This window comes from Chionomys nivalis, chromosome X, assembly GCF_950005125.1.
Source record: "Chionomys nivalis chromosome X, mChiNiv1.1, whole genome shotgun sequence".
Taxonomy (NCBI): Eukaryota; Metazoa; Chordata; class Mammalia; order Rodentia; family Cricetidae; genus Chionomys; species Chionomys nivalis.
This window is the reverse complement of record NC_080112.1, coordinates 5,839,620-5,855,002: the sequence shown is the minus strand read 5'-3', so window position 1 is coordinate 5,855,002 and position 15,383 is coordinate 5,839,620. Positions and strand designations below refer to the sequence as shown.

The following is a 15,383-nucleotide window of genomic DNA, read 5'->3' as shown; positions in this document are numbered from 1 at the left end:
CTTTTGACATCTTCTTGCCTGGAGATCTAATTCCATTAAATATGTACATTTTTGACTGGAAGTCTTCTTCATGTATCTTTCAGATAAATCTTAAAAGTACACAAGGTCCGTAGGGCAGCTTTCTTTAAGTGCAAATGAGACACAGTAGGATGTTGTTCATGAGGGTTTCCAAATTATTCATCTTCCTGCACAGCTTTGCCTTATACTCTCTGTGATCACTGGAAGGGAGAAGTGGGCTTCCGATGCACGTGCTGTGGAACTGGCCCACTCCAGTAGTCAGATTCACTCTCTGATAGCTGAGAACTTGACTTTGGCTGGTCTCCACTTCTACCAAATTATAGATACTATCAAAACTACAACTTTCATCTGCTTGAGGAGGCAAACAGAAGTGTGAGCAGCTATCAAGTTAACCAGATATCAAGTTAGCAGTATATGGGTCACGGTCCATTAAATTTTTTAAGTAGCTGTGTCATATCCACTTCTGGTGGTATAAAACTTCCCTGGGACCTTGGAGTACAAGCACAGCTGAGTTGGGAGAATTGATTAACCATGCTGTCTCCTGGCAGAGGTTTCTAACTCACAGCCAGTGTTAGAAAGTGCTGCACTGTCTCTGGTGCCTTTATCATTCCTTACACCACAACTTTAAACTTACTTCCTGAATTCTCACATGAAATCTCACTTCAACCTTAGGCCTTACATGCATAGGATTTTAAAGTCTGGTTTCTTATAGCCAGTCACTGTGAAAAGGGCAGGTGTGGTTGAGGAGACCCAGAATTGCTGTTGGCAGTAGAAATGACATGAATGTCTATTTTGCTCTACAACAGAACATCATCACATGGGCATTGGTTGTCCAATAGGTAAAACCTCCAAGAGAAGCAGAGAAAAGTCAGACTTGCTGAATAATTAAAGATGGCAGAGACCCTGGGAAGCTATTGTAGGGTTGGCATATCTGGGTTACTATGACTTTACTCAGAAGTTCAGGACAGCAGTCTGAGCCCCAGCTTCCTCTGACAAGCCTGTGCAATTATTGGGTGCTGGCCCAGCTCTTGCCCTGTGGGTTGGGAGTGGTACTTAAAAAACTACAGTATGTGCAGATTTTCTTCTCATTCTGAAAACAGGAAGCAAGTCTCTGTGATTATGCAGTTCTCTGTTTCCAAATCACCCATCTAAAGACCAGGATAAGACTTTGCAAAGACAAATGTGAGAACCCTACAGAAGAAAAGAAGAAATTCTAGCCCTTAATCATATGTGCACATGCACATACACAAACATATCCTCAGCCCACTATAGAACATCAGTTTGTCTGTCACAGCATCCTTCCATGAGAAGCATTGGTTTGTTATTCCCTGTGACTGTATCTAACAACTTTGTATTGTCTCTCATCATTGGATAATCACAATAGATTTACTCAACTAATTTTCGTATCACTGAAGACAAGAGTATGTCAGAGTTATTATATGGTGGAAGAGATGATAGTGGGAATGAAGAGAAAACACAAAATATATTGCTCTTGCAGCATTGTCATCAAAAGGATAGCCAGAACATAAATGATACTGTTTTGGCTCCAAAGGGGTGAGCAGGTGTCTCCGATGTCCCAAATGAGCTGTGTACAAGCTTGTACAAACAAGTGCAGAATCAGGCCTGTTTGTTATTCACACAAACAGAGTTTAAAGCGTCTGAATTCCACAGTTCCCAGAATTCAGATGATGCACAATGGTCCATAATGAGCAGCACCTGTGCTTACCTCAATTACCAGACCATTCTGAACAACGGCAGAAAGGGCTTACTAGATTTTTTTCAATAATAGATTTTGTTATGTCTTTCATAATTAGATTCAAGAGCTCAAAATTTCATTTTGCAACTTGTTCATAAAATTTGTATGAAAAAGTCTGGCATTTATTCAAAAGAAATAGTCTACGAAGAAAAAAAAATGCAAAACAGCCCACCATTGGTAACTAAGCAGCCAAATTATAGTCCAAGCACTTGGCAAATACACTGTCTTTTTATTATTTCAGTAATTGAATTTCTGTTAAAGCGTGGAGCATAATTTAACATGAGAAATTTATTTATAATACAATAGTGTTTCAGTAATAAATGCATTATTATTGTCACTTTTAATGGAGTCTTATGTATTCCCTCTGAGACTGTGAGGCAGACTTAGAGGCAGTCACCGCACCAGTGTTGCTTGTAGACAATTGAATTAATTGGAGACAGGGTCATTAACTCGACCTGAATACCTCTGATTGCTTCTGTAAATAAGGTTAGAGAGCAAATGGCTAATCTTCGTTGTCATTATAGATTCCTCTTACATTTCACACTGCCGTGTATACTAAAATAATTTTGCTAAGTAGCTTTTCAGAGTCTCCCTATATTTACAGTATTGTCTTGCATGGCACATAACCATAATTTTATCAGACTTATATTACATTCCCCATATCTTTATAAAACATGATACTAGAAAAGAATCTATGTTGAATCACAACTCATAAAAACCATCCAAGCAATAAATGAATAAACCACAGTGTATAAAACATTGTATTAACGGAAAGTAAAACCTCAGAGCAAAAGTTTCTTTGGTTTCGTCTTGGAGATCTATGTACAATTTGGATGCACAATTAATGCATAATGAGCTCTCGAAGACACAGTCTCTGAAGAAAGAGTACAGGCAGTGAAGCATTGGTTACAAATGCCTTGTCTTTCAGTTGGAGCCCTTTTGTAACAACATTAATAAAATGCAAATGATAGGAGGTTAGCTTCTTTTTGCCTGTTCATTTAAAACAGGCGTTAACTAAGTACCATTTGAAATACAGTTGTTAAAACTTTTAACAATTTTATTTCTGAAATAATTTTCCACACCACTATCTTGTTATTGGTATACAAGTGATTTAGAAGGGACGTGGAGGGAAAAGGTCTTCTTTTATGATTATTCCAATAATTCACAAGGAAGAAAACAATAGACACCAGAAAGTAATGAAAAAGAAAAATGGAAGGGGCACTCAGGAGGAAGACATAAAAGGATGAAAAACTACCTAAAAGAGTAAAGAGATCATCTAAACCAAGAGTAGGTCAATTCAATATAAACGCACTCCTTGCTGTAGTAGCTTTCCTTAGCTCTGTGACTAACTGGTATGAAGTGAATCATCAACAGCATTTAGAAACACATTCGTCTTCCCGCAGGGCAGGGAATTTGGACTGCTCTTCAGTATCGAGAGGGAGGGGGAATGGTGTGGGGGGAGGAGAAGAGGAGTGGGGATAGGGGGAGGGGAGTGGGGGGAGGGGGCAATATTTGGGAGGAGGGGGAGGGAAATGGGAAACGGGGAGCAGTTGGAAATTTTAATTAAAAAAGAATAAAAATTAAAAAAATGGGAAAAAAAGAAACACAGTGGCAGTTCTTTCAAACATTTTGTCTTTTAGAAATTTTATTCTTTAAAATTTTCATACATTTATACAATGTATTTTGATTATGTGTCTACTACTCACTCCTTATCAAGCTCCCCCTAGTATCCCCATCACATCTCTTTTCCAACTTCATGTCTTCCTCATTTACTTACCCACAGAGTGGCTCATATACCCATGGATGTGGAGTCATCTATTGGGTATGAATGAATCACCAGTGGCCAATCCCAAAAAGAGAATGACCACCTCCCCCATCATTCATCACCTGGCAATAACTCTTCAGCTAGGGGTGGGCCCTCATGAATTCATTCACCCCTCCATTCTGGAATTTAAAGAATTTGTTTATTTTTATTTATTCCTATTTTATGTTTATGATATTTTACCTGCATGTATATCCGTGTACCACATGCATTCTTGGTGCTCTGTAGGCCAGTAAAGGGTGTCAAATCCCCTGGAACTGGAGTTACAGGTGGTTAGAAGCTGCTGTATGGGTGCTGCAAATTGAACCTGAATCTTCTGGAAGAGCAGCCAGAGCACTTAAACACTGAACCATCTCCCCAACCATTAATGCTTGAAATTTTATTCTTGTCTTTATGTATTCTAATTTTAATGCTAGTTTGTGTTATATGATTAAAATAGGGTTTATTTTTGACTAATAAATATTACTACATATGCTAATAAGATTTGGCTAGAACACAAATGAGGACCAATATCAACATTGGTAGGCAATAATATCTCCTTTTATTAAATGACTAATGGGTCAGTATGTGCTGTAGAACTCAATACTTTGGCTCTTATTTTCAAATTGATATAATGTGCTTCATTTGAAGATACTTTTCTAAAAACTATTTTTATAGTTAGCCAATCATATTATTCAGTGCTTTACTTAGGGGTTGAGGATGTAGTTCAGTGATAGACTATTTGCTTACTATCTGTGAGACCCCAAGTTCTCAGTACTGAAAATCAAGGAAGCAAAAACTAATGTGGAAATTACATACATTCTTTGATATCAGCTCTATTCAGTTTTAGTAAATAGCTAAATATATTCTCACATATATGTTCACTCAAATACAAACATGCACATACACACACATGTAAATATACACACAACTATCAACATACACATGTTCACATGTACATTCTTTTCCATTTAAACACCTTGAATGATCTGAAATACATGTTGAAATGTAATTATAGACAAACATTTTAGCACTTGATCTTCCTGGAATATATTTATTTATTTGCCACATATTTTGTTGCCTAAGTTTACAACTGTCAGAGTAGAATACCCAAGTTTTATACTTGTGAAGCTGAAAAAGAGTAGGACTTATGGAAAGTCTACTAGAATTTTTGATAACAATGCAGTCCTATTACAGGCATTTACATACAGTGAAAGTACATTTTGCAAGGTTTTCAAGTAAGCATAATTTTCCTCTTTTGAACAAACAGTTACAAATAATTTTAAGCCAAGTTACTAAGCCCAAAGAATTTTCTAGTAGTGAGGAAGTCAAACCGGTAAGTATTCACAAAATCTTTATGAGATTTTATCAAGAGGACAATCAGTAATTAGTTTGTTCTTGAGAACAAGTGGCCTAACCCAGGCCCTCAGCCACTAGGGTTAGCTCTGAAATATTCACTTCACACAGCAACACTGTGTGTTACTGGCTCTTTTGTGGGAGCTGGAAACAGTGATTTCGACTTTGCAGTTTTGCCACTAACTTATACCATTGCCACTCATCTGCATGATATATTTCAGACATGGTTAAGAAGTAAGACAATTTCAGTGAAGATGGTGAATCCATTTTATTTTAGAAATTGTTATTCGTCTTTGAACCAACTGTAGCAAGATAATCCTCATTAAAAGTCCAGTCCTTCTATATTTTCAACACCAACTTTTTTCAACTTATCTCATTTTTTTATTGAAGGAAACTTTGGGGATTAACTCCAAGTCCCTGTTACCCTTTTAAAAGTTCTATTGTTAAGTTTTCTGAGACAGTGTTCTACTACATGGCTAACTGACGTGGAACTTGATTTGTAGCACAGAATGTCCTTGAACTCACAGAGATTTGACTGCCTCTGCCCCCCTGGTGCTAGGTTTGAAGGCATGTGCCACCACACCCAGCCCCATTGGATATGATAAAAATGATGCATTGTATAATAGACTTTTTACTGTTTTCCAGATAAAATTGACTTTTAGCCCTAATAGCAATGTGAAAGCATCCCCTTTGCTCTCCCCAGTTCCCGGCCACATGAATAAAAAGTTCTGGAATTTCTTTGATAAAAAACAAGTTGGTATCTGCTCCTTCTAATTCCAAGTGTTCTTGTGCCCATTAAGTCCCAGATCATAAATAGCAAAGTCATTGGAATAATTTGCAAGAGAAGTATCACATGCCTTATAATTAATAAAAATGATTCTGGCCTTATTAATCTGATAATAACAATATCTTACTTGAGAGCATAGAGGCATAGAAAAATAGGGAGGTTAAGTGCCTTGCCACAGGCAGAGGATATTTTTGTGAACAGTCCTCCCAGACATCTATGATAAGAAATCTTTATTGTTTTCCTCTAGGGTTTATTAAACACACTAAGCATTTTACAGTGTGTGGTTTATAAATCCTCTTGTCTTAGAAGCTTGCCTTCTAAATCAAGTGTCTATGATATGTCAGGTAACAGACCAGACATGACATGGAACAAACAACACTGAGAAAGAGATTGACATTGAGAGACATCTGAGAAGAAAAACAGTCTAGAGTGAGTGGAAGAGGAATGGCCACTTACAGGGCAGCAGCAAATCTAAGCCTGCTAGGCAACAAGAGGGGAGATACCAAAGAGGCAGAAGGCTGCAGCCTATGTTGAGCTCCAGAGTAGCTGAGCTGTCTTAGTATGTCTTGTATTTTCTCATGGAATCTGGCATCAGAATCTTACTGGCTATCCTGACAAACAGCTGGACTATATCTCCAGACCAGTTCTAGAAACACAGAGCAAGACTCCTGAACAAAGATTACCCAATGGAAATACATAACATACTCCATCTAAGATTCATGACGGACATAATTCATTATTGGAGAGCTTTCATCTTGGTATATAGACTCTTGTAGACCAATTTTCTTAGGTTCCTTATGAGTGCCAGCTGCAAACCCAACATTGATTTTCTCCACCAGGATCTTAGGGTTAAGGTTTCCTGGACTTGTTTTGCTTGTTCCAACTGATAACAAATGATCTCTAAAGACAAAAGGTACCCTTACAGTGCCACACAAATATTGATGCTTTCAAAATGAAATATCCCATTGCAAACACTAGCCAGCCTCCCCAGCATCTTCTGCAGTGACATCTCACAGTGAGGCAGAATTCACTGTCTTTGTTTTCTTTTTCTTTGAAACTGAATGTTCAGTTTCTAAAGCATTTAAAGTGTTATTCATCCTGTCATTGTTGTGTGCTGAGCATCAGTTTTCATAGCTGTAAATGGAAGAGGGATAATAGCTAAGTGCTGGCATACACATTAAAAGAAGAGGTGGAGAGAAAATTTGACTAACCCAATTCCTGGTACAGAGTACATGTTCAGAAAGTTGTACCCATAACTAGCACTTCCATTATGGATTAAACAAGGTTCCTAGAAATAGTCATCAATACAATCTGTTTTCACGCAAATTTTTGTTGAGACACAAGTATCTCATTTCTGAACCTTATTAATTAGCAATCCTTAGAGAATGTCAAATGGAAGAATCATGCACTTGGGTAATTAATTATTGGTGCAGATAAAGGCATCAAGAAAGTTTTAAACTAAACTCCCTGCTTACCAGGTGTCTAATATAAACTCTTCCAGAATGATTACTTAAAGAAAGCTTAAAGGGGGATGTAGGAAAATAAAGAGAGGTTAGAAAGATGGCTTGGCAAATAAAGTACTTGGTATACAAGCAGAAGAACCTGAGTTTGGATCGATAGCACCTACATTAAAAAGCTGGCTACTATAGCACACAGTATGTACCTGCAACCCCAGTGCTTAGGCAACCATGCAGGGGTTGGGGAGGGGACAATAGAGAGATCCCTAAAACCTCCTACCCAGGCTAATCAGTCTAGCTAAATAAATCAGCTTCAGGTTCAGTGAGAGACCCTGTCTTCAAAAATAAAGTTGAGAGCAATGGAAGCCACCCAGTGTCGATCTCAAGCCTCCACATGTGCACACATAGGTCTCACACATCCACATGCATGTATGCATCCACACACATAGACTCTAACTCAAAAGCTTAAGTTTTACCATATATAATTTTAAAATGACAGAGAGAAGCCCACGTTTTGTTATTAAAGAAAGTGGAGAAAATTATTATGGGAAATGCAGACTTGATATCAAATTATATTTTAGTCTTTAATTCCAAATATGTGGCTTATTATTTTCTTTTTCTTCTATTGGCTTATTTCTTGATTGTCCCTGTGTAGACTTTAGCCTTGCTACTATCAGTGGAGTCCACCAGCAGTATGAATATCATTGGGATTGCATTAAAAATAGAGAAATCAAACCCTGCCCCAGGCTTCCTTAAATAGAACTGGAATTCTAACCAGCTCTCTAGGTGATTCCCATGCACAATAAAGTCTGAGATATACTGGTTAAAGGAATTATACAACCTGAGTGACCATATTGTCTTCATTAAAAATCTGTGTAATGTATTATCGCTAAATGCAGATTAAGACAAGTGAAACTTCTATGTTGAATGTCTGGCATAAGGTAACATAATGATAAAGTGCCCAATGTGCTGTTCAAAACTAGATCAGATACTCTGTTATCCAATCAGAATCTGGTATCTTCATGGTTATAACAATATCATCTTTCTGAAGCCATCAGAGGAGATGTAGTTATTTAACTGGACTGAAAATGGGCCCAGGCAAGAAAATCCCAAGGATCTTGGTCTGGTCAGTCCACTAAAACCACAGTTCATATCTGACTGATGTTAAACAAATGAAATTATGAAAAGCCATTACCACAATTGTTCATTACTATCACTTAAGTAAGATAAAGGTTCAGGTAAGCAAGGAGAAACAGACTCTGCCAGTGGGGTTCAAAAAGTGTGAGAAATCAGTCATTTTCACTTCTGAAAGTTTCAAAAGATTGGTTTAATGATACCCTGGCAGATTTACCCCTTCAAACAATATAAACTTGTTATCTTATAGTTCTAGAGGTCAAAACGCACTCAATCAAGACATGAGTTGCATTCCTTTCTGAAGACTACAAGGGAGATAGTTTCCTGCTCATTTGTGTTATGCGATCTATATACCATCTCCAGTTTTCTTAGTGGCTCTAAAATGAGGATGATTCCCAGCTCTTAGAAGCTGCTAAATTCCTTGACCTTCCTTCATCTCAAAGCCAGTGGGTCCTATCCTTCTCACATTCTATCAGCATCATTCACTCTTCTGCACTCTTCTTTCTCTTGGAAAGATGGTTGTGATCAAATCAGACCCCTCTGGATAACCCAATATCTCAAGATCTTTAATCTGTTGATACATGCAAAATCCCTTTGACTACTTAAGTTAACATAATCACTGACTCCAAGGAGAAGGATGTGGATGTAATTGGGAGTCAGTTATTATTCTGCCAACCACAGGCCTCTTCAGTCATTCATAGCTTTAAAAAGTGTAGCATACAATAAGTGGTTCATGAAAATGAATGAGTACATAGGAGTGAATCACACATCATTTCATACACAGGGACAAGTTAGCAAGGCAAATATTGTGTACATACATATTTTGTATCATTGAAGCTGTATCAGAATATGGCACAGGTCACAAGTGGACAGTAATTGACTGCTCACCAATAGTATCAGAGCATTTTCAAAAAATACTCAATATTTTATTGCTCATGATATTAGCAGATAAGGTATTTTGCCTTTAAGGGTGCTAAGGGTTATCCCATTTTCTCTTGCTCTGCCTTTTATCTCTGTCATACAGTATACTTCTGCTTAGTGTCTATATTGTTTTCAGTTCTTGACAGACTTTCCACTGGACAAATGGATTACAAGGATCCTGGAAGAAACACAGGAAGATTCAAACTTCTTAATAGTGACAGAAAGTGGTTTCTTCTCACACATTTGGCTGGAAAAGGTCCAGGGTTCAGAAGGACGTAGCGTGGTGAAGCAAATGTGTTCCTGTAGTTTTATAAACTGAGTTTTATAAACTAAAATTTATAAAAAGAATTTATAAAGTAACATTTGAGGGGAATAGAGGAAAGATCAGGTAGAGATCTCTTCATAATTTAATCATGAACACAAATATAAAATTACTCTAAATTATGTAGACAAGCATGTAGTCCTTATAAAATTATGAAACTACCATGTCAAAATTTGCATAAGTCTCAACTAAAAGAAAAATCTAATGCGCATCTATTCTGAAACATATCTGATGCTACATGTCATTGGCAAGTGCTGGGTCTTTTGGTATGTGTTGCCAATTTCAGTATCTCAAAGACTTTCTTGTCAAAATTTTCCATTTCTGTTTGTCATTACAAATATATTACCTATTCTAGAATGCAGAATTTTCTTTCTGATGTAAACATATTTGAACAAGTAAACTGCCTAATCCATAAATTTTCTTTACTCCTAAGGAAAAGAACTTGCAGTTAAATTAGGTGCAGACTTAAAGAATATTTGGCAAATGTTTGGTTTTCTGAAAAATGTTAATTTGAATTAATGAAAAGCTTAAGTCATAAAATAGCCTTTCAGGAATACATGTTTTAGTAGCCTAGAGTTTAACAAGAGCTATGTGAGTGATAAAGTGCTATTGAGAGCAGCTCATCTTAGACCTGCTTTAAGCAGATTGAATGAAATCAATGCTTTCTCCTACTTTCTCCTATAACTAGTACATACCCTCCCTTAAAATCTCCTATACAATTTAGTTGTCAAAGGATTATAACCTTTGAGTGAGAAGATATCTTAAACACCATCCAACTCTACTACAAACCCGTACTTGCAATCTTACTATTACAGTCTTCACAGTCATTTTGCTACCTGGTCACTGATTTGCAGGTGGTATTTCCCTTCAACATTTGGAAAAAAAATTGTTAAAAATTTTGAAGGGAACTATTCTTGAGTAAATGTCTAGATTATTAGACTTATATTATCTTGGAGGGTATTCTGCATGTAACTCCCTTTCCCAGAGGATAGACCTTCAGTTTGCTTAAATGCTGTCATTAGTTTTATAATCCATCCACCTTTCTTCCCCCACGTCTTCTTCCATCAAATAGTCCTAGTTTCTTCTATATTGTTTCCAGCCGCTTTGCTTTTCTTGCATCTACTCATTAATTATAGTGTCACAACTCAATCCCAGTTGTTTCTGGAAATATTTAGTCTATACATTCATAAGTGTAGTAATATCTAGAATATAACATGCAATGGGAAGATCATCTCTAAAGTCCATAATTTCTCCCAGCCTCCTCAAGATCCTTAGACCAGAGAAAACTCTGTCAAAAGAAGTCATTTTAATTCCCTCTGAAATTTCACTCCCAGTGACATGCTATGATCTCTCCTCTGTGCCTTGAATTATCCTTCTAGTCTGGGCTGCATTTGTAAAATTCAAAATGAATGAACTTGGAATTAAAATGAGGCTTTGCTTCATTCAGTAAGGCTGAGTCACTGATGAATACAGTAGCAAAGCTTATCTATGAAAAGACTCAACTGTTGACTTTGAACATGTGTGTCCTTTGAGAAGTTATATTCCAGTAGAGTTTAAGTCATAGAGTACAGAGTGTGGGGACATTAGTTTCATATACTAAATGACAGTGATCTTAATATCGCACATTGAAACCACTAGCATTCCTTAGAAATGTAGTTTATTTAAATATAAGAGTAAATGGTGTGTGGGAAATAATTTTAATGTAGACTTGGTGAATGAAGATATATAAATTATGCATTAATCCTTCCTCTCCTATGCTGAATTAAGTGTTGCATTGGTTGAATTCATTCGAAGTCACTTTAGTATACATTTTAAAAATAAATGACATATGAAAATGAATGTAGCAGAAGTGGGAATTTAGCTGACCAGCTAACAGGTTTAGGCAAATAACTAAAAGTAAAATGCAGTGATGCTTTGCCAACTTAAAAGTTCCACAGTGGATTCAAGACAAGAATAAGGGCATGAACCAATTATTTTAATGTTGATATTTGTTCTGCTTTTGAAAACTTGTATGTCAAGACAAGTATTTCTGTTTTTGCTTTATTTTGTTCCTGGGAACAATCCCAGCCATCACCATAGAAAGTGAAGCTTAGACTTACTTATATTGCTTCCATTACTTAGCAGACTGGGTGCATTGGTTTTTATGCATGTCCGTGATCTCTTAATTATGTGTCTGAAACTAGAAAGTTCTAGAACTTTTCTTTAAGTTTGAGACACATTCCTGTGATGCCACCCCTGACCTAAACTAATGTAAAGTACACTGCAAAGGTTACTGTTATTGTTTCATTAAGGGGTTTGATGGGATATATATATATATATATATATATCTTGTATTTACCATATGCATTTGTCCCTCAGAATGACTTTGCATAAAGGACACTTACATTAAACACACATGTTCCCACAGTTTCCTATTAATCCTGTGAAGCTTTCATTCTGAGTTAGTTTAGAGGAATAAATTGAATCTGCTAAGTAAAATATCTGTGCTTTATGTGTATCATGCTAGTGCTTTTATCTTGAAGGCATAAACTCAGTGGTCACTTTGTTTTCTTACAGAAATTCCAAAAAATAATCTAGTAAATAGGAACTCTATCCAGAAATATCCCAAAGTAAATCCAGAGCCTGTTTTAAGTTGATAATATCAGAATGACTAACTTCTTACAAGAAGCCACAAACAAACGCATGCACAAATGAATATTAGGAAACAGTCTTTTACGGGTAAATAATAATCTTTGATCCATATTGGATTTTTAACACCTCAATTCACCACCCGGTATTCTCAGCATTTCAAATGTGTTAAATTATAATTGAAAGTTTGCATGAGAAAAATTGAGGCCAAATTTGCTTAATCTCTGGATTAGTCTCACTTAGATATATTTTCTTAGTCTTTAGTAACTAAAGATAAAAACAATTGATTCAATTTAAAGGGTACTTTGCATAAGTATGGAGTTATCACTGGCACTTAAAAAGAGTTCTGCAAAGAAAAGTAGAGAAATACAAGCACCAAATACAGGCTTCCTCTCTTTCCTTGTAAGAGAAATTTATACACATTTTCCCAACAGATATAGTCCCCCATTTCTTGTGCTTTCGTCTAATCTCTTGGTGTATTTGGCAGAGAAAGTGCTTGTGGATAGCATTTACTTGGCAGCTAGCAATTTAAGATGAGCCTTTGTTCTATGAAAGAAAACCTAGGAGATTAAAGGACCACACTTTAGGGATTGAAGTTATAAGTGGTGAAAAGGGTTCTCTTGTGTTGAATGGTGGCTGATGAGGAACCCATGCTGCCATAAAAGGATCTCATTTCTTCCCTAGCAGCAGGGAAGGAAATCTTCATCCCAGTGATGAGAGCCACAGTGTTGGAGAAGAACTCTGCTGAGGGTGTGGGATGGGGCATGAACCGCTATAGCTTCAGGCAATGAATAAAGGTCTATGCTTCTAGAGTCCTGCACAAGAGAATTCTTGAAATGTCTTTATCTTAGGTTTGAAGATGAGCCAGAGAATTAGGTGGCCCCCAAGGTTAGGGCATGGCCTCTTGTTTGAACTTTTTGCCTCAGAAAAAGCCACGAAAATTGCAGTAGTGTGTGAGCTGAGAAGCACAGGGGTGGGGTGACAAGCAAAAGGGGGGACCAGACTTATTATCACAAGCAAAATGTGCTAGCCCCAATTGATCTCCGAAGGAAGCCAGGGTTAAAAATATTCACAAAGATGAAAACCCTCCTCAAAGTTTGTTTGTTTTTGTTTTTGCAGTTGTTGTTTTTTGTTTTATGGATTTTTTTCTGTAGAGTTCATAATAGAAAGAAGAGCAGAACTCAATCCAAAGAAACAAAAGGCAAAGAGACAGAAAATCCCTGTTGTGGCCCAGAATGCTCTAAGACTGTTGATTCAGTGCAGTGCACAGAGAGTCAATGATTGGTAATGAAGAGCTGATTCCCAACAAGGGCAGAGTAGCAGATGGTGTAACTCTTCAAATATTTTGTTTGATCAGCTTTACACATTTAAAAATCAATCATTGGAGATAGTTGTCTTACATCCTTGATAAAAGTTTCAAAGCATTTACAAAAATGAGAGTGAAGAACACAAAGAAGTACATTTTCTCATTTCTTTACTCCTGTATCCCACAGACCCTTGGAATAATATGGACTGAGCCTAGCTGCTTTAAAGGAGCTAGGGTACCATAGTGCCAGATGGTAGTCTCCGCCATGAGGTCTAATGAAGTCCCTCCTTGACCCTGGGCCTTAATTTCCTCCACTAAAAGGAAAACTGAAGTTATCAGTTCTTAGAAATATGACTACACTGGACTATACTCTGCTGTTGGATAATGCTCTTGTACACTGTAGAGAATTATCACTCATATTGGCTTAATGAGACAGTGATTAACCAGTAGCCAGGCAGGAAGTATTGGTGAAGCAATCAGACTAGGAAAATGCTGGAAAGAGGAAAGGCTGAGACACAGTCTCCAGTCAGACACAGAAGAAGCAAGATGAGAATGCCTTATTGAGGAAAGGTATCATGCCACATGCTTAAACATAGATAAGAATTATGGGTTAGTTTAAGTTGTAAGTGGTAATTAGTAATAAGCTTGAACAATAGGTGAATAGTTTATAATTAATATAAGCCTCCATATGTTTATTTGGGACTGAATGACAGAACTTGTCTACAATACTCCAAGAATTTAGGAATATCAGTAAGATAACAATAAAAATGGAATATTAGCTGAAATAAATGGGAAATTTAAACATCTAAGTTTCAGGTTCTAGTCTGTATCCATAAGGTATGAAATCTCTGCTGAAAGTTTCCATGTGGAATATGATGGTGGGGAGGCTTTCCTGGGAGAAAAGAAACTGTGAAGGGTCAAAGTGCTGCCGTTCCAAACAAACCTTTGATGTTGGCCCTGCCACTGGACTCCTGGTGCCCTATATTTTGTCTCTGATGGATGGGGATCCTGTGTTCTACTCTGCCTTCAGCTCACACACTAATAAGTCTTTATGTTGAATGGGGCTGTTTCTTTCTAGTCTGAGACCAGATGAGGCAATAAATGATGTCATTTTTCTTTCAGCCCACTCTTGACCACACCACAGCCTCCACCTGCGGTGGGGTCTGGCAGCTCCAGTGAGTCAGAGAGCAGTTCAGAATCAGACTCAGACACTGAAAGCAGCACTACTGACAGTGAGTCCAATGATGCTCCTCGAGTGGCCACTCCAGAGGTGAGTGAAGTTGTCAAGGCACCAACATCCATCTATGTGCTGAGCCTCAGGCAGCATGCCACCTATATCACCAGTCTAAGTATTGGAGTACAGTAGCTACTTCAGAAACATAGCCAGAGCCGTGATGAGATTATTTCTCTAAAGCACATATCTGTATATGTCCTAACATACATAGATTCATTCTGTGTGCTTCAATTTGTGTTGTACAGATTGCTTGCTGTATGTCTGATTTTCTGTGAGAGTCACTTAGCTAGTCTAAGCCTCCAGCCTCCTCCTACAAAAAAGAACCAGTACATTAATAATGAAGCTTACAATGAATTTTTTAAGTGAAGAAACAAAGCCAGTTATGACCCACTTCTGGGTCCGAAGATTCCTACCCTTAACTCTATTTTTAATTCATTAAAGTGATAAATGGATCCTAAATAAGGAAGACTTGAGAAATATGTCTTTACATAAAGGTAAAACAGTGCTCAAGTAGTTAGATGCTCCTTATTTCAATTCACACCATATGTCTGATAATAAGTCATGAAATGTTTAGCCTAGCACCACAGAACACCATAACAATTAACTTTAAAACAGAAGAATTAGGTTTTTCCCTTCCCATCCTCTATGAGTTGAGGATAAGTG

The 15,383-nt window shown here is 37.2% G+C and overlaps 1 protein-coding gene across 2 annotated transcripts in view; it reads left to right on the top strand.

Annotated features, from left to right (window-relative positions):
* The window catches only part of Aff2 (ALF transcription elongation factor 2), a 563,721-nt gene that overhangs the window by 495,639 nt on the left and 52,699 nt on the right, over positions 1-15,383 (top strand). For both annotated transcript variants that reach the window (XM_057759263.1, XM_057759262.1), the window contains exon 9: positions 14,609-14,756. In XM_057759263.1, the coding sequence (XP_057615246.1) occupies positions 14,609-14,756 (148 nt within the window). The remainder of the gene's footprint in view (positions 1-14,608; positions 14,757-15,383) is intronic.